At 40.4% G+C, this 24109-nt stretch overlaps 3 protein-coding genes across 12 annotated transcripts in view; 2 read left to right on the top strand and 1 right to left on the bottom strand.

Moving 5' to 3' along the window:
• The window catches only part of phactr4b (phosphatase and actin regulator 4b), a 35665-nt gene extending 29723 nt beyond the window's left edge, over positions 1-5942 (top strand). For all 9 annotated transcript variants that reach the window (XM_008432320.2, XM_008432325.2, XM_008432326.2 and 6 more), the window contains 8 exons: positions 895-1423; positions 2210-2487; positions 2618-2816; positions 3020-3075; positions 3384-3445; positions 3537-3674; positions 3806-3882; positions 4336-5942. In XM_008432320.2, coding sequence (XP_008430542.1) covers positions 895-1423; positions 2210-2487; positions 2618-2816; positions 3020-3075; positions 3384-3445; positions 3537-3674; positions 3806-3882; positions 4336-4351 — 1355 coding nt within the window. In that variant the 3' untranslated portion in view covers positions 4352-5942. The remainder of the gene's footprint in view (positions 1-894; positions 1424-2209; positions 2488-2617; positions 2817-3019; positions 3076-3383; positions 3446-3536; positions 3675-3805; positions 3883-4335) is intronic.
• A 1191-nt stretch (positions 5943-7133) lies between these two features.
• Positions 7134-13207, top strand: rcc1 (regulator of chromosome condensation 1). The gene is made up of 10 exons (XM_008432317.1): positions 7134-7240; positions 8107-8194; positions 8778-8971; positions 9172-9351; positions 9882-9978; positions 10094-10216; positions 10320-10460; positions 10607-10726; positions 10844-10996; positions 12468-13207. The coding sequence occupies exons 2-10, from the start codon at positions 8125-8127 to the stop codon at positions 12641-12643; spliced, it is 1254 nt and encodes a 417-aa protein (XP_008430539.1). The 5' UTR covers positions 7134-7240; positions 8107-8124; the 3' UTR covers positions 12644-13207.
• A 6800-nt stretch (positions 13208-20007) lies between these two features.
• oprd1b (opioid receptor, delta 1b) overlaps positions 20008-24109 on the bottom strand; it is a 5161-nt gene continuing 1059 nt past the window's right edge. The window contains exons 1-3 of one of the 2 annotated variants that reach the window (XM_008432316.2): positions 23755-24024; positions 22717-23072; positions 20008-22543 (exon numbers count right to left, since the gene is read on the bottom strand). In XM_008432316.2, the coding sequence (XP_008430538.1) occupies positions 22014-22543; positions 22717-23062 (876 nt within the window). In that variant the 5' untranslated portion in view covers positions 23063-23072; positions 23755-24024 and the 3' untranslated portion in view covers positions 20008-22013. Of the gene's footprint in view, positions 22544-22716; positions 23073-23754; positions 24025-24109 lie in introns of those variants that run through there. The other variant, XM_008432315.2, reaches the window with a different exon arrangement.

The raw sequence follows: 24109 nt of genomic DNA on the forward strand, positions 1-24109 counted from the left end.
TATTTATCTCCATAGCTTTGAAAATCTTGAGGTTTCAAAAATGTAAATGTGCAAAACCTATCAAAAAAAAATTGCCTTCAAACTAAACTGAGCAGCACTCCACATGAACCTGAACACGCAGTCGCCAGGATGACATGATGGTGGTGTTGGCCGAGTCACGCTGTGTGGCTGCACACCGAAACTGCTTAGACCTGATTCGAAGACGGATGGAGCCAAACAAAAGAAATCCTGGTCTGTAAGAGGCAACAAAAGCCTTCAAACTGATGTTTAGATCAAACCACATTCGTGTTAGAATGATCCGGATTTCAAAAACCACGTAGCATTTTCTTCCATTTCACAATTTTATGCGACTTTAAGTTGGTCTATCACATAAAATGGAAAGAAAACATTCAAGTTTGTGGCTGTGGTATGACAAAATGTGAAGAACTTCAAGGACTATACATACTTTTGCAAGGCACTGTAGGAACCACATAGCTGTGCATGCCAACAGCTGAAGCTTTGTGTTTAAGAGCCTCTTGTGCACAGTATGAGGCAAATTATATGAGCATTGATGGGTTGTTTAGGGTCTGGCTGCAAAGAGCATGTATGCATCTCGTTTGTCTCTCTGACCTGGGGCACATGCTGCACTCTGCTCTGCCCAGGCAGCGTGTGTATCTCTGGCACACACTGCATATGTGCTCTGATGCTCAGTCACACATGTAATAAAAGTGCTTGTTCGTGTGCGTTTAATGACTGCATATGTGTGACTGACGTTTGTGCACACATGTCACGGGGCAAACTGCACTGAGAAAGAAAAACTTGCTAGCAGCTCGCCATTATGCATATTCCCCAGCAGTCTCTCTATGTTTGAAACAACTCGATCAGGCATTTCGTTTTTTTTTTTGTCACTTGCAGGCGACTTCAGTCAAGCCACGGGGGGTGCGAGTCTCCATCCGGCTAAGCCCTCCCCTCCAATGCCTCCTAAGAGGACAACCCCGGTCACTAAGCGCAACACGGAGGACCCCACTCCGAGCCATCCCATCATTCCGTCCCCGCACTCTGTGGAGGACCACAGCATCCTCCCCATGGGCTTCCAGCTGCCCCCTCCTCCTCCTTCCCCACCCCTGCCGACCCACATACCGCCCTCTCCGCCCCGCCAGCACATGCACACCCACCACCTCCACCATCAGCACTCCTACCCGCACCCTCTTCCGCAGCCCATACCGATGCTGTTCGACCCACCGAGCCCAACCGTGGAGTCGCCCCAGCGCCCCGCCCCCGTCCCGCTGCACATCATGATCCAGCGAGCGCTGTCCAGTCCTGGCCCGGCGCAGCCTCATCCGGACGGGGTGCAGCGGGCACACGCGCTGCTTTTCGAAACCCCTCCGGAGTATCAAGCAGATCGCGGCCGACCTCTCCCCGTCAGCATTCAGCCTCTAAAGCTGTGAGTTTTTCCAGTACTTTACGTGACATTTCCTCATGTCTCGTGTTACGCTGGAGCTGCACAGTTCAGCAGTTTGCAATGTTCGAAATATTTAAATTGAAACGGATTGTTTGGATGCAGAATCTGGTATGTTGTTTAGCAGCAGCAGCAATTAGCAAACATCTGGTGGGACTACTAGTCTGCTGAACTCATCATACTAACTACGTCTAAGAGCAGCTAACAGCATAATGAGAAACATTGTTGTGACGTCTTGCTGAAGGCCAAGTGTCAGAAAGAGTAGGAGCTTCTTAAAGAGACGGGCACAATTTCATTACGTCAACTTGCAAAGTAACATTTCTTCTAAGTCATGTTTGATATATTGAGCACTTTTTAAAACAACTGAAGCAAACAGTTTCTTGATTGTGCTATAACAAAATGCTGTCATATAAATTATTTAAAAGGGTTTAGTGTTTCTTTAATCTTTGTTTATGAATGTTGCTAACCTGACCATCAGTCTTTATTAGTCAACTCCACTGATGGCAACAAACTACTTCCTTTCTTACTTCAAAATAAGTCTCAGACACAGACTTATGCCTTCGTATTTTACACAGACTAAAGAGCGTGTCACAGTTCGGACTTCAGTTTAATGACAAATGTTGCTTTAAAATCATGAGATTTCTTTTTCTGCTCATGTCACAACTAGAATTGCACTGATCATAATTTTGCTGTAAAAAAAGTTATTAGCTTAAAAAAGACAAGTTCGACATTTGTGTAATTATCCACCCTGAAATGTTTCCTTCCTGTCAGGTCTGAAGATGACTACTCGGAGGAAGAAGAGGAAGAAGATGACGAGGAAGAAGAGGAGTATGACGGTGAAATCCCCCAGCCGGAGCTGGAGCCACGGAGTCGCCGCTGCCTGGTCGGGGATGCTGGTGTTTGTGGCCTTCCTGGGGACAACAGCAGTGAGGAGGAGGAAGACGAGGAAGAGGACGAGCGAGGACAGCATGACAGGGAGGACAGCGATTCAGATGATCAGGTGGCCCATAAAGAGGAAGACTCTGATGAAGAGGACGAACCCCCACTCAGTAAGCTCACTGGAATAACCTTCTTTTTCTTCTTTTTTTTTTTTTTTTTTGCTATGTGAAGCTATGCAGTAGTCTGGTACTCCATCACAACCACTGCCTTTCTCTCTTCTTCTCCATTTCTGTCCTGCAGGTGCCCTGGCCAGCAGGGTCAAGAGGAAGGACACTCTGGCTCTGAAGCTGAGCAGCCGTCCCTGCGCCCCAGACAGGGACAGGTTCACACAGGAGAGAAGCAGCAGAGAGGACCAGCCTCTGGGTCAGACGGGCCTGACCTGGCAGAGCAGGGAGCAGTGGGAGGCCATTCGTACACAGATTGGCACCGCACTCACACGGTAAATTCACTGTCATCGCTTTTTTGTTGTTTGTTTTTTTTTGTGTGTGTGTCAAATCTGATTTTCTAAAAAAGAAAATTACGAAAAAGATACAGAAATAGATTCTTAGATCATTGCCCTACTTATTTCCTGACTGAAAAGCGGATAAAACACTTTGAAAATACTGATTTCTTTTTCTTTTTGTTTTTTTCTTTTGCATTCAGGCGGCTCAGCCAGAGACCGACTGCTGAGGAGCTTGAGCAAAGGAACATCCTTCAGCGTCAGTATTAACTATCGCTCCCTTTCACTTTAAATTAACAGCAATGATACTCTGTAATATTTACTCATCTCTCAGTGCTGTGATGGTTTTACCTCTGAATGATTTGTTTCAGTGAAGCCAAATTGTACCGCGTGTTGCGGCGTGTTCAACAAAGCTGTCTCCTGTATAGATTTTTGCTTTCAAAAGGTTTCTCAATTCAGTTGAGAGATCTAATTTTGGAAACTTCTTTCTTCTCTGCCTTTCCTGCACATCCAAGTCTAAAATAAGCTCTGTCCCTGTTTTTTGCTGTTGTTTTTTTTCTTTTTTAGCCAAAAATCAAGCTGATAGGCAAGCGGAGGTCAGGGAGATCAAACGGCGTCTGACCAGAAAGGTGAACAAGCACGTCAACAACAAACACCCAGGTGTCATATTTTGCTTTTGATGGATGTGAAGCAGTAACAAAAATCATCCTTCTGTCGCAGCTGAGTCAACGACCCACAGTCGCAGAGCTGCAGGCGAGAAAGATCCTGCGTTTCCACGAGTATGTGGAAGTCACAGAGGCCCAGGACTACGACCGGAGGGCGGACAAACCATGGACCAAGCTGACTCCTGCAGACAAGGTATTGCTTATTGTAAAGCTAAAACAGAGATTACTTTATGTGAGAAATACACCTAATTGATCATGTTCATGAAACTGTGTGTTTTTCTTCTTAAGTTCGGCTGTTTTAACATCTCCTGTTGGTTTTTGTAGGCCGCCATCCGGAAGGAGCTCAACGACTATAAAAGCACTGAAATGGAAGTTCATGAAGAGAGTAGAATTTACACAAGGTACAATTATGGGTTAAATATTAACTTTATAACACTCAGTAAACCTGAATACCATAGGAAATACGATTGATTGCATAGAGTGATGCACAATTATGCTACCGCCGGGTTTCTGGTGTTTCCAGAGTTTTTTGTGCGCTACTTATATCACCATATATGACTAAAAAGTTCAATTTGATCTAATTTGACCTTCTTTAGCATATTGCTGTTTCCTCTACATTGCGTCTGCAAACTGGACTTTCCTTCAACAGTTACTTTTCTCTCACCTTTCCTCCATGAAAACCAGACTACCTAGACGTTTGTGGTTAATGTGACAATAGAGTAAAGTTTAAGAGGTGTTAATACTCGGTGATTATTTAGACTTAGTAATAAAATCATTCAAGCAATATGCGCCATCAGTAAAAAATATATATTAGGGTGACGAATTTATTTAAACTTAATGTCTGTTTTGTGTAGGTTTCATCGGCCTTAGCGTCCACGCTCTCGGATAGTGAAGCACTTAGGATTTCTGTGAACAGAGGCGGCTCCGTGCGCAGATTGCCCCGTTTCCTGCCCCCCCTCACCACCATATCCAGACTTTGCTGTACTGTGTAATCAGGGAAGAGCCTGGAAGTGACTCACAACAAGAATGCCCGCCGCTTGCCTTCCATCACCCTCTCACCACATCGCTTTCTGCCTGACCCGAGGCGGTGGCAGGCGAGGTCCAGATGCAGTATTTCTCCTAGATGACGTGGGGTTGCGGGGAGCGTGAGAGACCCAACGTGCCAACGAGGGAGTGAGGCGGCAGAGGAGCTACGACCACAGCGCTTACTCTCACTCTGCTACTGCTGCGTGCGTGCGGCGCCCTTCAGAGACTTGGATCTAGTTAAAACCTTTAACGCGGCCTCATTCTGTGTTGCCTTTTTTCTGCTCTTTGTTGTATATGGAAACACTAACTCATCTTGCTAATGTAACGGCATACAATAAACACGGTAATAATGATGAGGACCTTATCATACTTCACACAGTAATAATAGATAACAGAGACTGAAGCACCAGAATGTGAAGATTTGGACGTTTTCCGCTTTAGGACTTGGCATCTCTGGGATTTTGTGTTTTCTATTAGTTATGTACAGACTGCTGTTGTTATATCTTAGAATGCAACTGGGGAAAGATGTTATGATAAAATACTCTGTAATGCACAAGACATTTTATTTTGTAATTGTAATCACATGAGTAGGGAGAGCTTATATTTGAGCTGTTTTTTTATTATTATTATTATTTGGCTTTGCCCGTACTTGTGGTTGTGATGTAAGGTGGCCAATTTAGTGTCAATCTAGCTGCAGGAAGAAAAAAAAGTGCAGGTCAGGGAGGCCATCTACTTTTTCATGCGTGCCAACATAATTAATGCCTGAAGGACTAAAGGAAACTGATTTTTGCAATACTCTGCATGAGCCAACCGGACATCCAGTGCCATTGGATCTGGACGTCCTCTCTTCATTTCTACTTTTTTATGAGTTTTTGTACTTCCCTTTAACAGTTGAGCAAGCAATGCATTCTGTAGCCGTTTTAAATAAGGTCATTCTCATAGTGTCTGTAACAAGAGCTTAAATATGAGTTGCTGTGAGCGTAGATCAGGGATTTATACAACAACAACAAAAGTCAGAAAATGAATAACCGGTCAACAGGGAGTCAATTTTGGTTGGAGAATTTTGAAGCTGCAGGTGTGTTTTAATGTACTTTTGTCTGGCCAGTAGCTTACAGGGTTCTCTATGCTGTGTATAGGTTCATATAGGTTTAACTGATGCTTCTGTATATCTTGTCTTCCTTTTATTTGGAAATAAATTTTAAATATAAAGGTATTATAGGTTGCTATTTTTTTAAGTACAAAACGTTAGTTTGTGATTAAATGCTACAAGAATGGGAACATGAAACGCCTTTCTTTTCCTGTAAAAAAACAAAACGATAATGATAAGTTCAGTTTTAATTGGATGTTGAATTATATGAGCCGATGAGTTTTCTTCTTAACTGTAAATAGTCACATCTGGATCTGAATAAATAATGCTATTATTCTCTGAACCTCATCTGATGTGAACCTGTGCCTGGCTCTCTTTTTTCCCCTACTTTTTCTGACTGTCCAACAGCGCCCCCTGCAGTCGAGGGGTTCTGTAAGGATGTGCAAAAAGCCTTAAAAGAAAGTGATATTTTGTTACATATAAACCCACTTATGTCATCTTTGATGTGAACACATTTATTTAGAAATACTGAAGGAAATAACAAATCTAAATTCAGATTTTTTGCAGGATTTTTGTCTACCATTAAATAAATTCACTTCCATTAACAGCTGATTCTCATTCAATATGCTCCCCAGGTGGCAAAATAAGTATTTTTACACATCTTTGCTATTCTATTGTATGTGTGGTTGGCATTGTATTTCAATGGGTTGTTATTTTTGTTTATTTTCAAAGAAAATTGAGAAAAGATTACAGATTAAGTTTTAATCATTTTAAGGTTATGGATGGATCATTTTAAAGCTCTGGAGAGTTTGTTATAATTGGTCATCTTAATATTATTTTACTCTGACTTCAATTAGCATATTGCAATGCCCAGAGCAGGCAAAGCAACATTCAACCTTTTATTTACTAATTTAATCATCTCTGTCAAATTGTTTCTGAGTAATGGGGCACATTTCATTTTTATGCTCACTGCTTATCTGAAGAGCAAAGAGAAATAGTATTGTTTTTTTTTTTCCTTACCTTTTCTTTTTTTCTTTTTTGGCATTGTACTGGGTTAGTTTGCATATTTTTTCCCCCTCTTATATCTTCTACTCAAAACTGCGTTTTGTATTTACGGTCCTTGCTGCTGCTGCCTGTTACATCTGCCCACTATGGACAGTAAAATATATTCTATTATGTATTTGTGTGATGTTATAATTTGTTTGAACATCTGAAAAATTTAATCGTAGGTAGCCGGTTTTAGAAGATAAAAATCTTAATGCCTTGTGACCACTATTTGTTTAATTCGTGGACACGATTCACTATCTGGAGATGCTAAGTCGTGCCTACGAATTAAACACGTCGATCCCAAGACTTATTTTCTTTCTCCTATGTCACCAGACGGGTTCTGCAATTGTGTGGAAAAAAATTTACTAAAAAATGTAAATAGACAAGTAGCGTTTTCATGTCACTGTAACTACTTGCGTATGAAAGTGGCTACTCGGTATTTGTTCGGCAAGTTCAATTCGTCACTGTCTCTTTAAGAAAACGTGCTCTCTCAAGGTTCCAAAGAACGTGACGTCTTACGTACATCTCGCGTGTGGAAACCGGGAACAGGCTGTGAACGTTCACCTCTGCCCAAAGTACAAACTGTTGCAAGTTTTAAGGTTAGTAAAATATTTACCAAATACTTGTGATGATATAGCTAACAACAGACAAATAAATCCGTTGTTACTAATGTGCGCGCTTGTAAGTTACCATAGTTTGTAATCGCTGTTCATTCATTACCAAGTGTGACGCTAACGGTTAGCTAGCTTGCGTTGGCTCCTGAATACTCAGCTCAGCTTCATATTAATTTTTAAGCAAATGTCTCACTTTTATATAGAACCATTAACGACTGCTTTATTTGTTACTTTAACAAGTGGAATCTCTATATACACATCGTATATATTTATTGTTATGAGATGCATTTATGTAAAGCTAACTGTAGCACACATGTGGAAAGTGTTGGGTCACGCAACTGAATTTAAACTGTTCGGGTTTGCTAAATGGCAACATAGACTGGCAAGTCGTCGTGTATACACGTCATTTTGTGTGAATGTAATGAAGCCCAGGAGAGAGTTGCACTATAGTGGTTCACTAGGCATGCTCACGCTGAATGTTGCTTTTCGTCTGGTAGCAGAGGTGGAGAAAGTACAGCTGTTTCCAGTGTAAAACGATCCCCTCACAGCTGCTAAACCCCATCAGCCACCGGTCAATGAAATAAAGACTGCTTGTGCTGTTGTCAGTCAGCAGGTCATGTCCTGCCACACTTCTCATTAAGTCATAAACTTTTGAGCATTATAGGTGATTAAAGGCATTTCAGTATAATGATTAAAGCCATTATACTGCCTTTAATCACCTACCACACTTCTGTCTCACGCAACCTTGCTTTTAAGACTTTTTTAAAATTATTATTATTTAATGATTTTGTCTGAAACTAAAATGAAAATCCTGTCTAATGCTGTTTTCACTGTACCACTGTTTTCTGTAGCGTGGATGCATTGCTGCCATGCCTGCCAAAAAGATGACCAACAAGAGGAAGACTGCAGACAGCGGTGAACAGGCCAAGAAAATAAAAGGTACATCATAAACTTCAGAACTATGTTGGTTTCCTGTGACTTCTTAGAAAAGCTGGGAAATGACCGCAAGACTACATTCAAGCACGCGTTGTATTCTGTATTTCCCTCTACATCTTTAAGGATTATAACGTACGAAATGTCACGAGGCCACCAAGGTTGAAACTAGGTGCTTCAAACATTTTTTTCATACTTTACATGCTGGACTGGACTCCCTGACACAACCTGTCACTGTAAATTCTGAGTCAAAAGTGTTTTTTTTTTTTGTTTGTTTTTTCATTACACAAGAAAAGCATTCTTTTCAACCACACAAAATATATTTTCTTTTATTACTCTGCAAACTTTTATTTGTTTGTTTGAGTTATTTGCAAAACAATTTAAAATGTGTACTACTGCCAGCAACTGGGTGTTAATCATTATATTTACTTTAGTTTTGTTTCTCTTAAGCAGCATCTTCTTGCAAACCTATCTAGTCTCTCGTGATGTCCGAGTCCATTTTCTATAAGTATAGCATAAGTATTATAATGATTTATAATTCAGTTCATGTTTTTGTACTTGTGTGTGTGTGTGTGTGTGTGTGTGTTAGTTGTGGTTTCACACAGGAGTCATTGTAAAGAGGTGGGCCAGGTTCTGGTTTTGGGCCAGGGTGATGTTGGACAGCTGGGCTTAGGTGAGAACGTCACTGAGAGGAGGAAGCCAGCCCTGCTGTCTCTACCAGAGAAGATGGTGCAGGTGGTGGCCGGAGGCATGCACACAGTGTGTCTGAGTGAAACTGGTCATGTGAGTCAACGTTTTGTTTTTATTTTAATTATGTAAAGCACTTTGAAATGCCTTGCTGCTGAAATGTGCTATACAAATAAAATTTGATTGATTGATTGATTGAACGTTTGTCTGTTTCTGTCTGTAAAAGGAGGAATTAAAAAGTTTGAATTTCTCGAGAGATGATTTTTTTTGGGGGGATGGGTGTTGACTGTTTTTAGGTCTACACGTTTGGCTGTAACGATGAGGGCGCTCTGGGTCGGGACACGTCAGAGGAAGGGTCCGAGACGGTTCCTGGGATGGTGACGCTGAATGACAAGGTGGTCCAGGTGTCTGCAGGGGACAGCCACACCGCTGCGCTCACAGAGGATGGATCGGTGTACATCTGCGGCTCATTCAGGGTTAATCTTTTTATGTTTTTCTACTTGGACCGAGTTCTCGTATGTTTGGAAATCTTTGTGTGTTGCAAATTTTCTCCTTGTATGATGTCACAAGTCAGAATATATCGCAGAGGAAAAGTAAACAAGATTTGTGATTTGTGTGATAGACAGCAGCATTAGATAAAGACAATGGGAGTTTTCAGTTTCTGCTTGTTTGATAGTTTTGAAAATGTGATAAAGATAACGGTGCTTGATATTTGTGGATCATTTGATTATTGATAATCAATGCATAACTTAAAACAGCTTAATCAGCTTACTTGTTTATATCTGACATAAATCATTTTAAGAAGTAGCTCTGTCCTGCTGAATTTTGTTATATTTTAACGTCAACATTTTTTTAACCTATGCTCTAGCCTTTAATTTTTTTGTCCGCTCTCATTTGTAGCCCATAGTAGTAGGAGGTTGTATGTTTTTCTTCTGCTCCTCTATTTTCTCTCTGGTTATGGTTTTTGAAAAGTGCCTAACGTGTGTGTTTGATCCATTTTTTTCAGGACAACAATGGTGTTATTGGTCTTCTGGAGCCCATGAAAACATGTCCTGTTCCTGTGAAAATTCCTCTCACAGAACTTGTTGTGAAAATTGCCTCAGGTATGAAATACTTTGCTTCATTGTCAAGTTGTTTCATGCTTTTTCTGTGTGAGCCAGCAGATTTTTGTTTGCTTGACTTTTTATTTTTTTTAATCGGCTGTGTATGCATTAATAGGTAACGATCATATAGTGTTGCTGACGCTGGATGGAAACCTTTTCACGTCGGGCTCAGCGGAGCAGGGCCAGCTGGGGAGAGTACCAGAACATTTTTCAAACAGAGGAGGCAGGAAAGGGCTTGGTGGGTAACTTCATGTCCTCCACTTGTCAAAAAAAAAAGATCAATTGCAAAATGTTGGTATATCTTTCATATGTTTTTTGTGAACTGTGTCTCGGCCTTTTAGAACGACTGCTGGTCCCGCAGATGGTGAAACTTAATAGGAAAGTTCGCTTCACAGATGCCTTCTGCGGAGCGTATTTTACCTTTGCTGTTTCTAAAGAAGGATACGTTTATGGATTTGGTCTCTCCAACTACCATCAGCTGGGTAAGAGCAGCTGTTGGCTCGATATTTGGAGAGATGATCAATCTATTAACGCTGGCCTCATTTCTTTCCATTCACCGCTTTGTTGAGTTAATTCACTTTGGCAGTACATAATAAATGCGTATGTTTTTCTACACAATCTTGTCCAGGCACTCAAAACACCTCGATGTGTTTTGCCCCCATCAAACTAACATGCTTCAGGAACTCCACCACTTCCTGGGTGGATTTCTCTGGAGGACAACATCACACTCTCTGCCTCGACGCTGAAGGTTGGCAGACCACACATGACTGTCTATGAATACTATTAATATGTAGAGACAGTATTAATGTTAAATAAAATAGAAACGGGAGGCAAACCAGATCTTTTTTGCCATTTGTGCTTTAAGGGCAGGTTTATAGTCTGGGCAGAGCCGAGTACGGCCGCCTCGGTCATGGCGAAGGAGCTGAAGAGAAGAGTGAGCCGAGTCCTGTGGCGGGGATAGAGCCGGCGAAAGGAGTGTCATGTGGAGCTTCTGTCAGCTACGCAGTTACCAGAGAAGGTGAGAAACAAACTGGATTTGGACTCTTGAGTTTCACATGAGTGTTTGGTTTAAAGTTCCCTGAATCAAATCTATCTTAACAAATGCAGCTTCAGGTTTTTCCTCTATATCCGATCAAGTAAGAACAAAGATTTGTCGCAGCAGAGAGAGGTTCAGCGTGTGTCTTTGATTGAAGAAACTGTTTAGGATCCAACAAAAAATGAAAGCCATATAATTAAGATTATCTTTGTTGGGGTTTTTAAAATGAGCTCTTCAAGACCTGTAAAGAGCCAGACACAAGACCAATGAGGTTTTTATGCCTTCCTTTGCAAAGAGAAAGATCCGCAACCTCTAACCCGCTCAGGATCAAAGATTGGTGAGCTCTGCTCAACTCTGCTTGGGAATTGGCTTTTATTATGATGACCTTCTTCAGTGGAACAGTGCAGAGATAACAGAACAGATGGACCCCTTGAGTGGGAAATTACATCATAGATAAAGAAAGAACCTTAAAGAATAACTGGTCAAAGCCAGTTAGGTAATTGAACACATTTATATAAAACACTCAAATAAAATGATGAAACAATGATTAGTTACAATCGTAATCAAGTCACAACTATAATCTGATTTTTACTCACTAAATTTAATTTAAATATGTACACATATTTACACTCCGAAAATAGTCCGTTTTCGGTTTTGATCCATTTAAAAGGACATTTCAGCATTTCTGGTCACCAGCTGTCGTAGCCATTCTAAATAATGATGGGTAAATATGGACATACAGTTTAATTATGTCATTTTGTTGTATTTATGACGAAAACAAAACTGGCAAGTAAAAGTGGTTTTAAAAAATCACTCAGACAATTTGTATCCTTCACAGAAGCAACTCTTCCAGGTTTACCAGCTTCCACTGAGTTGCTGTCAGACTTTGAAAACAAAACTTTGCAGATTGTGTGTTGCTATGACTACTCATAAACAGCTGCAGTGTGTTTGTGCATAATGTCTCTTACCTAGATATTTCTTTGTGTTCGTGAGCTTTATTTTTTTGTTTAATCTGTCATTTTGTTTTACTTTAGTCCTTGACGCTGCGTTAAATGATTATAGAAGGAGTTCTGAATTTTTTTAAGTTACTAAAGCGTCTCTATGGGAGTTATTTTCTAGGCTGTTCAATTTTCTTTGTTTAAAAAAGCCAGTAGATCCTCTGCAGTGTCCCTTTGAGAGTGAAACAAAATCAATGTTTTGCTGAAGTTACGAATTGCAAAATTACCTTGACATATAAATGTAATGACCTAAATGGCCATAATTATCTTAACACATAAATTTGGGTCAAATGCGGTTTTGTTGCACTTTTAAAAATTAATAAGCAAATTTTATTATTCTGTGCTTGACTTTACAACTTCAAATTTTCTAGTTGAGTTCTCGCTGCTGGTTTTGTTCTTCCCCCTCCAACACACACTCACTCACTCACTCACTCTGTCTCTCTCTATCTCTTTAGGATCTGTGTATGCCTGGGGCATGGGAACCAACCTGCAGCTCGGCACAGGAGAGGAGGAAGACGAGTGGAGCCCTGTGAAGATGACTGGAAAGCAGCTGGAGAATCGTGAAGTTCTCCAGGCCTCCAGTGGAGGGCAGCACACGGCCCTCCTGGTTAAAGATAAACAGGAGAGCTGATGTGCCTCTGATGGGGATAGTTTTGGTAATTATTGCTGTGGGGGTCCATGTTCAGGATGCTCAGATTGAATATTGAGAGTTTTTTCGGCTGTCGGTGCTGAGGGAGAGCGACGTCCAGGATGCAGAGGACGTGAGGCCTGGCCTTTTAGCAGAACTGCTTTGTTCTTAATGTGGGTGAAATGTTCATAAGACTTACATGGTAGATCATGTAAAATGAGAGACTATTTTTTTAAATGTTTTTTGTTGTTCCTTTTTAATTTTTCATTTTGTCATTCTGTATGACTGAAAGTATTTAGTGCATTGATGAAAACAACTGAGAAGGAAGTGAGAAGCTGTTTGTCGTTTCTAAAGGCTAGTCTTTTAAAGTATTTTCTTTAAGCAATAATCCAGTTTAGACGGGACATTCATATTCTACGTGTTCAAGATGTGTATCTACTGTTTGTTTTATTCAGTGCACACACACACAAACACACACACACACACACACGATTGTTGTGACTGTTTGAAAATGTAATAACATTCTGGGTCCTGCAAAAAATAAAGGTGATTATTTTTTAAGATCTGTTTTTGATTTGCAGCAAGTTATTTTTTTTATTAAACCAGTCTGTAAATTACACATACCAGTACTTCACATTTTAAAGTTGTGGCTTCAGGTTTTAGGACTTTAATAAATTGCTTTTAGCCTCGAAGAGATTCTTCTTTTTTTATGTTGTAAGCAAATGAACAAAATTCCACTTTAAATAGAAAGCGAAGCTCCTCGACCACACTTGCCAAAAACTCAATCTGAATTGTATGAAAACGTGAGCAAAATGACCAAAATTGCAAATGGATGAGATGGTTGGTACTTTTTCTGTTGGTCTGGCTTCATCTCAGTGTGAGGACAGCCTTACCAATGTGCTTTGGGCAGAAACTACACTAGGCATCACAACAGTTATAGAAAGAAGATGGAAAATGTTTGGAGAGCACAACAGTCAAGAGAAAATTAGAATAAATGTCCATAGCACTCAGAGCCATAACATCAAATGTAACCCAGACTTTCCCAGCTACTGATGAGTTTACTGGCTTAAACAAAGTGAAAGGGCGAGTCATCAGACTATTGAGAGTCTGATGTTTCTGTAATTTGCCATCTCCACTGATGTGGCTTGGGAGAAGAAAACTCAGGATCGAGGGGAGGTTCGAACTCGAGAGACGAGAGATCCATCTGCCACTGTATCCTCCATCCCTGAAAGGTGCATTGGGGAAAAGAAAAGTGCATGAAGAACGAGAGATCAAATTGACATCGTTAGAGCTGCGGAAAGAGTGAAGGATTAATTTGCTTTAATATTGAAATGGACAACACTGACAATAATCTGTTTGATATCACATTGAGACTTATTGTGTTTGCTCTGAATGCTTTGAGGACTGAAGTGGGTTTAATGAGTCTTATTAAAGGTTAATTGGAAATCAAGGTGGATAAGTGGGATAAAGAGTGACAGAAAGAGGAGGAGATGAGTGGGGGAGGATGATAAAATTTTATGAATGGATGAACTGGTTGCAAGTTATTTTGCAGCACACTGGAAATGTTACTTGAAAGGCAAAGTGATCGGAGAACTAAAAGATTAAAAAACTTTAAAAAACAGCTGTCAGTGCCTCAGTTTAGCAATCATTCAAATGACACACAGGACACCACCGATAACATACAGAGGAACGGCTACAGAAATATGAAAGTAAAAATGAATGGAGATCCCTGAACAAAATCAATCATCCCTGGAGAGTTATGGAGTGTGACCTTTCCTGATCCGACAGTGATCTGCTGGCTCTTAAAAATTAATTGTGAATAGAATATTTAGATTCCTTATTTTTTATTAACAAACCCTTTTCTCTAAACTTTCCACATGCACTTCAATTTTCCGCTAGAATACGCCTACATCACTGCTTTTCCAGGGCCAGTGCTGTCAAATGGACACTGTACTGTTGAGCCTCTAAAGAGAAACATGTAAATCGTGTTCCCTGGATGCTCAGGAGTTTGCATCTCAGTGTCCTCATTGGTCTCATCTTCCTCTCATCTGACCAAATGGACTGAGGATTCACTGCTGATCAGAGACTACTGACATGTTAATGCAGCGTTTATAAGCACTTAGCTCATCTAAGTGCATCTCTTGTTTTGTTGCATGCTGTTGCTCTCTGATTTGGAAGAAACGTCAGAAATCAGAAGAGGTCAGATTGCATTAAGGATCTTAATGTTTGCACGATCTGAGTTTTAACAAGATTGTATTGATTTCTGGAGCTTCTCTTCCTTGCATGAAACATGCTGCAATTTCCTCTTTATATGGATCGTTAAAGACCTTCAGCGACTCTTAAGAGCACATCCCTCAAATATTTTTTACTGGCGGATTTTCTTTTTTTTTTTTTTTTTTGAATCCAATTTTAGTTAATTAACTTTCTGTTTGAACGGCAGAACATTTCACATTTTTTTGGAAAGCTGAAAGTAAAAGTTATTAAAAAAGAAAAAAAAAAGAACCACAGGCTCTGACCGATTCGAGCTGCGAAGGTTAACAGGTGTCAAGGTTGAATGATTTCACACGTTTTTTTAAAAAAGCAGAAACATTCAGTGACGGATAATGGTGGAAAAAAAAAAAGAAAAAGACTCTCACAATTTCCCAGCACAAAGACAGACATTTGTGCTGAATGGAAGCAATGGAATCCTGTGATTAGTTCCTTTCATTCACACCGACTGAAACTGGATTTGCCATCAGGAGTGTGTGCTCTAATCTTCTTCTTGTTAAGCTAATCACAGGAGAGACCAAGACGTCTCCTGCGCCTGCACTGCTGCTCCTTCGTTCCTAATAACAGAGAAAGCCACATTAATCACAGCAGCCAGCTGATCCACTACAGGATGTGACTCCGGGCTGCAGGTGTTGGGGCGTCCTCTTCACGGGCTGCGGCTGCATTCACGACGTGTTCGACAAAATAGTGCAATCTTGCAACCTTTTTCCCCATCACTTAGCAATTCTATCTTTTTTTTCTTTGGCGGCTCTTGAATTGCGCGGCTGGTTTCTTACTCAACATGTCATTAAGAATTAGATTGAATGCATCTTCTTAAGAAGGTTTCAATTAAGAAACCCAGGATTATTTCATAGAATAAATCATTTGGAAAATGTATTTGGTATCAAGAGGCCTGGATAGAGTTTTCTTACACCAGAATGACAGACCTTCATGTGTTTTATTGGATTTAATGGATTTGGAGCATAAAAACAAAGTGACACGCGATTGTAAAGTGAAAAGGAAAAGAGTTTTCCACTTTTTTTCTACGAGTGAAAATCTAAAATGTGAGGCATGCATGCATTTTTAATCCTGCCCACTTACTCCGATACCCCTGCATGAAATCCAGTGCAACCAGTTTCCCTCAGAATTCACCTAATAATTAGAAACAGATGCAGAGATGAAAAGCAAGTACCTATTCAGTTACACCTGGATTTTTTTCAGGTAAGTCAGGTTGACTGGAGAACATTGCTAAGCATCAAATGTTGAGTGTTGCCACAAAGTCATATTTGGATTTGACTGGGCCGTTCTATCACATTGACATGCTGTGATCTCAAGTCTTTACTAGCTATCGACAGTTTTTTAATGCATTGTTCCTTTTAATGCCTTTGCTGAAGAAACGCTTCTTCCTGGTATTTATTTAGGGGTGTCAGAGCACAGAGGGCTCAATGCAAATTTTACTCCAAGACAATTTGTCACTGTTTTGGAGTTCACAAATCTATCATTTTTGTTCCACTTCACAACTTTGCTCTGCTTTTTGTCAGTCTATCACAACTATTTTTAATCATCTGCCTGTTTGAGGTTGTAAAGCGACAACATGTGGGGGAAAACTGGAACAGTATCAATACGTTTGCACAGATTACATACATTCTGTGTTATATTTAAGCCACACAGGGAAGAAAAAAAAAAAGGTTGGCAGAAACTAACAGTCTGACACAAACCCTGCTGCCCCTGAACCACTTGTTGAGCCACTCCTCGTTTTTCTATCACTGCTGTGATGAAATGACCGATAGTGCGGATGTGAGTGAGTGTTAATGATGTACGAGCAAACATTTAACCCACGCATCTTTTCTTCCCCCCCCCCCATCAACCACGTAGGCTGGACTACTCTTGACAGTGCATTGTTTTTCCGGTTTTTACTTTGCAGGTGGGAATACAACGCATGATCCGTGGGCTCATTTGTTATCCAAGGGCGCTTTACAGAACGCCGGTTTTTAAACTGTTTATACAGTCACGCTTCCCGTCTGACAAACAAATAGCCGCCTGTCAGTACATTGAAGCAACAAATGCCACTCGTGCATTAGTCAGTGTCTAATGTACTAAGCGACAGAAATACTCTAATGCTGTCGTTGTGTCGCGTAAATTGTCTTTTTTTTTCTGAGGGGAAAAAAAAACAAACAAAAAAAAAAACGTGCGAGCAGACGCGCCGGAAAACAAATGGGGATCATTTGCAAATAAATATCTCTTTTGCTGTTAAACCGCGGGTCCTCCACCGCCTGCAGACTGCTCCTGTAATTACCGGTGATTTGCCTGATAGATTTGGGTCGTTCATCCCGCGGGTGGAAGGTTCCTCTGGAGGCCACGGCAGCGCAGCCGCAGCTGTGAAAGCAGGACGTGGCGTGACTCATCCCTCTGGTGGACCTCTGTGTCTCCCCCTCATTGATTGGGTGATAATTAGCTTCAGAGATCCATGACGGGCAGGTTGGAATAAAAACCATTTGTTTTTATCCAGCTGCTGAGTAACAGTCTGAGTTATGATTTGGTAAAAAAAAAAAAATAAAATAAAATGAATAATAGATTTGCCAGTGGGAGAATCAGTGGGAGAGAATGAAGAGAGTGGAGCAGCTGAAGTGATGGGTGGCCATAAATGGAGAGGCACTGTTTATTTTATTTATTTATTTTCATATACAGTCGTTTGTCAGATAGATCCGTTTCCTGTCATTTTTGATTGAATGGTTTATAAAAGTGCTCAAATAAAGAGGAAGGCATAATGTAACACATCAGAACATCACCAGAAAGTTCATTTAATTCACTAAAACAGGAACTCAATGCTATTTTTAATAATGGCACGGTACTTTTTCTTTCTGCACATTCTTATTTTTCGTTTTTATATTCCTCGTCTTTATCTGAATTTGTTTGCTCCCATCAGCCGCCACTTTACTGCTGGTACACCAGACGGTAAAGGTAATCTCTATTCTAGTCTCCATCAAAATCCATTTTATCTTACATAGTATTGTAATTTTCAGACAAACCCAAATTAAAATTTTCATCAGACACAGGCATTAAAGTAACCGTGCATAACTTTGTCTGTTTGAATCACTGAACTAAGTTATTTTTCATCAGCTCAGATAAAGCTGTAACTGCCACATAATTTTGTCTAAGTGCCAGCCTCACTCGATGTAATCAGAGATCACTGGGCTTCGGTCCAGAAACAGACTAAACATCTTGTCAAATCTACCCACCATTTTCTATTTTAAAAAATTATCCCTGTGGTTTATTTTAAACTTTAGTTTTAAAGTTTTAACCGATTTTCACACTTTCTGATTTACTCAATGATCCACCTCGAGGTCCTAATAAAGCTGTCGCCCACCAACGGGAGGGATGACAAGGTGTATTCTGCTGGTAGTGAATCACAACAGCAGTCAAAGGGTTGAGTTGCAACTCTTGTTTTGTCAGCAAAATAAAAATATATAAGGGTCAGGCTTCACTTCCTAACAAATCTCTCATTTCCAGGCAGCCGGTTTCGACTGCTAGCAGATGGCGCGCATATTCAACATCCAGTCTCGGCTCTCCTGCAACGAAAATTGATGCTTCACAGCTTTTTGTTTTTCAGCTTTTCAGTCAACATTTCGAGCGAGGCTCGATAATCTGATCCTTCATTTTGCAAGCATCTGCTGCAGAGAGCACCAAGCCCACATCAGTGTATCAAATAATCGTAATGTCTCTTCTGGCGCATGTTAAGTTCTGGGTGAGATAGCACTTACTCAGCGGTTCTCATCAGTGTTACATGAATTGCTTAATTTCAATATGCCACTATGTCCACTGTGGTTTGTAACCCTGCATCTGGTACGTCTTCGAAATTGCATGCTAACAATGATGAACGCGTCCATTAAAATCCCTCTGTTATTATTTTATCTTTATGTGAGAAAATGGATATGCTGGGGATTTTTTTATACTTTATTTGCCAATTCCCAATTAGTCTGTGATGTTCAAATTTAAGATGGGAAGAAAATCAAAAACATCTAATTAAAGCTGTTTCTGAATCCCACATTTGAGTCAGAAGCACTAATGGTTTTATATCTAATTGCTTTACCTCACTAAAGACCAAAATTGAACTCATCAGCTCAACACGTAGAACAGAAATCAATGTTCTCTCTTAACACAACCCCCTCACTGTGAAGCATGGCGGTGGCAGCATTATGGGAAAGCATGTGGGGGAGGTTTTCTTCAATAGGGACAGAGGAGCCGGTCAGAGTTAAAAGGATACAAGACGTCCTGAAATAGTTAATCATGTTTCTCTTTTTGAGCCCAAAAATCTCACTAGCAACACAGTCTTACGGAGTCATGTTTTATTTATTCACTTATATTTGCACAGACTTCAAATATTAGCTTCAACTGTAACCAGGTGCCACAAGTCGACTGTACACTAACCCAAACGATGATCGACAACATATTCCACCAATTACACAAGAAGCTCTCACATCTCACACTTCTGTTAACAGCATAGAAAGACGTACATGTCACGGAAAAGGAAGTGCAGAATTTAACTACTGTCAGTCAAAATAAAACACACCAGAAAGAAACTATAGCAGTTTTCTCAGCAACGAGCAAAGCAGTAAATGTAATATTTGTACAATCTAGCACATGTGTGAACATCTGCAGAATTCTTAAAAACTAAAAATAGTTTTCCTCTTTAGAAGAATTTGTTATTTTAGAAACAAAACAAATCAAGAGGGAAAAAAAAGTAATAATATCTTCACTGTTCTTACTGATGAAGACCCATTGAATGGCTGTGCTGGACATTTATACATTTAGAACAACTAAATATTTATTTTTTTGCGTTTGTTAAAACAATGTTTTTTGGCAATAGATTTTATGTTGTTAAAAAAACAACATTTCTTTCACCTTAAACGGTTCCACAAACTCAAGGATTCTTGGTCATACGGAGAGGTGTTGATCAGAAACCACCTTCAGATTTCCTCCACACCTGACCTCTGACCTCTGAACACTTGTGGGGTCAGCTTTTGCTGTTCCTACCAAAATTACCAATCTCTGCTGCGCAACCCACAAATACATTTTCCTCACAAATGTGGCAACATTTAAGAGAAAATAAATAGCATAAGTCCAACAGGACAAGATTTATTTCCACGAAGTGTTGCAACAGAGAAATAGTCAACCAACCAAGAAAAGTGTTGCTTTTTGCGTAAATGCTCTTCTCTCAGTTCTGGGCAAAAATAAATAAATAAGTCAAAGTGCGAAAGAATATATAATTTTTCACTACAGAATCAATATTTACAGTGTTATTTACACAACACTTTGTTCACCCAACTCTTGCTCATTTGTGCATAAACATAAACAAAACCACAAAATAAATAATATTACTATACATAGGCCATTAGAAATCCCTATCTTTACAGTACGTTTCATACAGTGTGCAATGTTAAATATGGCAACCACTCAAGTATGTCTTCTCTCGTCATTATTGGCACTAAACTACCCCCAGCCCCAGTACACCTTAAAAAAAATGTAAGTCGCTCATCTTTGTACGACTTTATATTCAGCTGAGCAGAGGTGAAAGGTGACTGCTACTCATTCATAAAGGCAGTGCTTCTGTGTGATAGAGTAAAATACATCCAGTAATGCAAAATATATATATATATATATCTCATATCGACATTCACATGTAGAATCGCATGAAATCAAAGATGTATCATGACAATAACTGGAGCTCTGAACTTTTTCAGTGTTTGTTATGTGATCTGAACCAGTTTGGGTTTGCGTTAGGGATGCACAATAAATCAGCGCCTACATCGGTATCAGACAAAGTTTGTCTTTTTTTTTTAACTTACAAGAAAAACTGGGCTGAAATAAATGACTGATGTTTATTTCCATCTTGTTGCTCTTTGTGTTTCATGGCAGAGTGACAGTGACAGCATAAGATTATGGGAGATGTATAGCTAAAACAGAAAAGCAGTGCAGGTGGCGAGTTTATTTTTTTTACTGTATCTAAAGTGCAGGGAAATATATATATAATATTGGAAAATACAGCAGTATTAGTATTGGATATCATCGACCCAAATGTTAATATTGCTGCATCCCTGGTCTGTATAAAAGTGTTACAAAAAACCAAACCATTGAAATATAAAAGAAATAAATAAAGAAATGATTAAATAAATAATAAATAAATATCCAATGTTTTACATTTTAGTCGGAAAATTGTAAGTAGAAAACCTGAAAGCAGTACAGATGTTCTAATTTCTTTACTGTTTTTGTTTTTTAATTCAAACTTCTTTCATTTAATTTGTTTGTTTTGAATGGAGAACCTAATAAATACAAACTGCAATTATAACTCATAGTTCCAACAATCTGCTGCTTTTACTACTTTACAACTTTTGACAAAAAATGTTCTTTGCCAATTACTAAATTCATCATGTTTTTGAATTAATAAAAAGAGAGATGCCATCAAATTGACGATTTTTAAGTCCTCCAATTTTTTACAGGCTGCTACAATTTTTAGGATTATAATGTAATTTTTAGACATTTGTTATTGGCTCATGTATGACATTTAACTTCGAAACTGTGCGTTTCTTTGAGCCACGGTCACAACGAGTATCTTCAACAAAATAATCTCTGCTGTTCTAAGAAGCTCTCGTCCAGACTGTTATCAGAGGCAGGTGGGAGAATCTGTGGGAGAGTGACGATTACACCGATTCGTCTATGCGCCATCACTGGCCTCAAACTGACCATAAAAATACTCTTTAAAACAACTCGCACCTGAATCTTCTCTGTAAAATGTGGAGCTCCCAACTGTGAAAACTGAAAATTATTCTTTAAGTCAAATAAAGCAGGGCCAGTTACTTGATTTTTTAATCTAGTCAGACAATCTTGTGTGAATTAAATAGGTTTTTTATGCAAAGCTCAGGGGAACACGTCTAGATTTCTTATCTACAGGCACTGGTATATTTCAAATAAAATGCTTTAATCATATTTTAGGTAAGCGGTCACAACATGGACCCCATCCACGGTTCAGTCAAAGGTCAAAACCTCAGACTCCAGTGGTGGAGAACTGTGTGTCATCAGTCTGCAGTCCATCCTGACCCGTTTCTCCCTCTGCCTGATCCGCGCTCTGTCAGCCCGGCGCTCTTTGCACCCCCGCAGGCACGCAAACAGACACGGGCTCCCTGGCGCTGTTGCGCGCTCTGGAGAAGCTGCTCTGCTCCGAGCGGGAGCGGTACGGCAGGCAGAAGTCATTGAAGCACCGCTTGAAGTTTTCATCCAGAAAGGCGTACAGCATGGGGTTCAGGCTGCTGTTGGCGTAGCCCAAGGCGATGCACAGATGCCAGCTGGCTACCACCAGGAGGTTCTTGTGGTTGATCTCCACCATGGTCTTGACGATGATGAAGATGTGGATGGGGGTCCAGCAGACGATGAAAGCCGCCACGACCACCAGAACCATGCGCGTGATGCGCCGCAAGTTCCTGTCCTTCTCCTTGGAGCCGGACAGCAGCCGGACGTTCTTCAGCCGCAGGATCATCAGGCCGTAGCAGATGGTGATGACGAGGACTGGCACCACGAAGGCGAAGATAAACACGCAGATTTTCATCACGGTGTCCCAGTACCACTCCGGCTTGGGAAATCTGAGCGTGCAGGCAGTGTTTCCTGAGGAGTTAAGCAATTAGTTTTAATAGGAGGTCAAGCGTAGAAGCTAATTTGAATTAACAAACCGAACTGAAATCACCCTTCCTTGTCTGATTGCTGCCTGAAGTCAACACTTACAGCTCAAGCGGTAAAGAAAGCTTCCAATAAATCAGCCTTTGTAACTATTAACCCACCTTTGTCCGTCACCTTGGTAGCCGCCATGATCATCACCGGCACTCCGACGGCCGAGGACAGGATCCAGATGCAGACGTTGATGAGCTTGGCTTTAGCAGGCGTCCGGAAGTCCAAGGCTTTGACAGGATGGCAAACAGCGATGTAGCGGTCCACGCTCATCATGGTGAGGGTGAAGATGCTGGTGAACATGTTGTAGTAGTCGATGGCAATGACCGCCTTGCACAGCAGCTCCCCGAAGGGCCACGTGCTCATCAGGTACTTGGCACTCTGGAAGGGGAGGGTGCTGGTGGCCAGAGCGTCGGCCAGAGCCAGGTTGAAGATGTAAATGTTGGTGGCGGTCTTCATCTTGGTGTAGCTGGTGGAGTTGGAAGAGAAGCAGAGAATTATGTCAGACCCTTACTCACAGTGGCAGTGAATAGGCCTCAGCTGGCAAACATGGGAGGTTTCATAGGTGGCATCAGTTGACACAAAGTGTTCAAAGCAGTCAATGCAGTGATTCATTTTGCTGACAAACCGATCCAGAAGCAAAGCTAAACAGTGTCTAATAAAATAAGATTTCTAGCTAAAGTACACTAAATGTCCAGAAGCTTCTGTACATACTAAGAATGAGCTTGTAATCCTGAAATGAGTTGATAAAAACGGAATAATCCAACAGAGGAACGTCTTGGTGTCAGATTTCCTTTCTTAAACTTGTGTGTTTCAGAGCTTCTGCCAAATGAACAAATGTTTACATTTCTATAAAACATGACAGAAGATGGTTACTAATTAGATTATGTAACAGCCTAATTGGATGTTATGTTACAGCCTGAGAAGATGAGAGAGGAAAACATTATTGCATCTGACTGAAAACAATGTTAGTGTTATACACGCAGATTCCTGACTAGATTTCAACATTTAATCTTTGGAGGGAGCTAAAATAAAAAGCTTCAAATCCAATGTCAAAACCAAAATATTCAGTATCCTCAATATCAGCCAATATTTCTGTTCTCTAGGTCAAAGCCACTTTAAAAAATGAAATGCTTTGTGGACATACTTACTTCTATTGAAGTTTTGCCTTGGTTCAGTTCTTCTTAGTGATTCTCGGTTGTTATGTTTATTTCTTCATTGTGTCCATTGTGTTAATTAGATTTGGTTTTGCTGTTCCCCTGTTTGGGTATTCTTCCTGCTCCTTGCTATCACTCTCTCTCTCTCCTCTGTCTGCCTTCTGTTCTCTACCTTCACACCTGCAACCCATTTCTAATCAGCCACCTGTTCCTTGTTCAGTAATCAATCTCCGCAGTATATATACAACTTATTCTCAGTTACTCTGGTTCTCTGCTGGCTTTTCTTTTGTTCTTGGGTTTTGTTTTGTTTGCTCTACTCTGGCTCCCTGTGTTCCCTGTGATATATATA

This window comes from Poecilia reticulata, linkage group LG16, assembly GCF_000633615.1.
Source record: "Poecilia reticulata strain Guanapo linkage group LG16, Guppy_female_1.0+MT, whole genome shotgun sequence".
In the NCBI taxonomy this organism is placed as follows: domain Eukaryota; kingdom Metazoa; phylum Chordata; class Actinopteri; order Cyprinodontiformes; family Poeciliidae; genus Poecilia; species Poecilia reticulata.

Excerpts from the sequence above, each read along its gene's own strand:
- rcc1 (XM_008432317.1), top strand. The coding sequence starts at position 8,125 with ATGCCTGCCAAAAAGATGACCAACAAGAGGAAGACTGCAGACAGCGGT. Across the intron at positions 9,352-9,881 it reads ACATCTGCGGCTCATTCAGG|GACAACAATGGTGTTATTGG; the intron begins GTTAATCTTTTT and ends CATTTTTTTCAG. Across the intron at positions 9,979-10,093 it reads TGTTGTGAAAATTGCCTCAG|GTAACGATCATATAGTGTTG; the intron begins GTATGAAATACT and ends ATGCATTAATAG.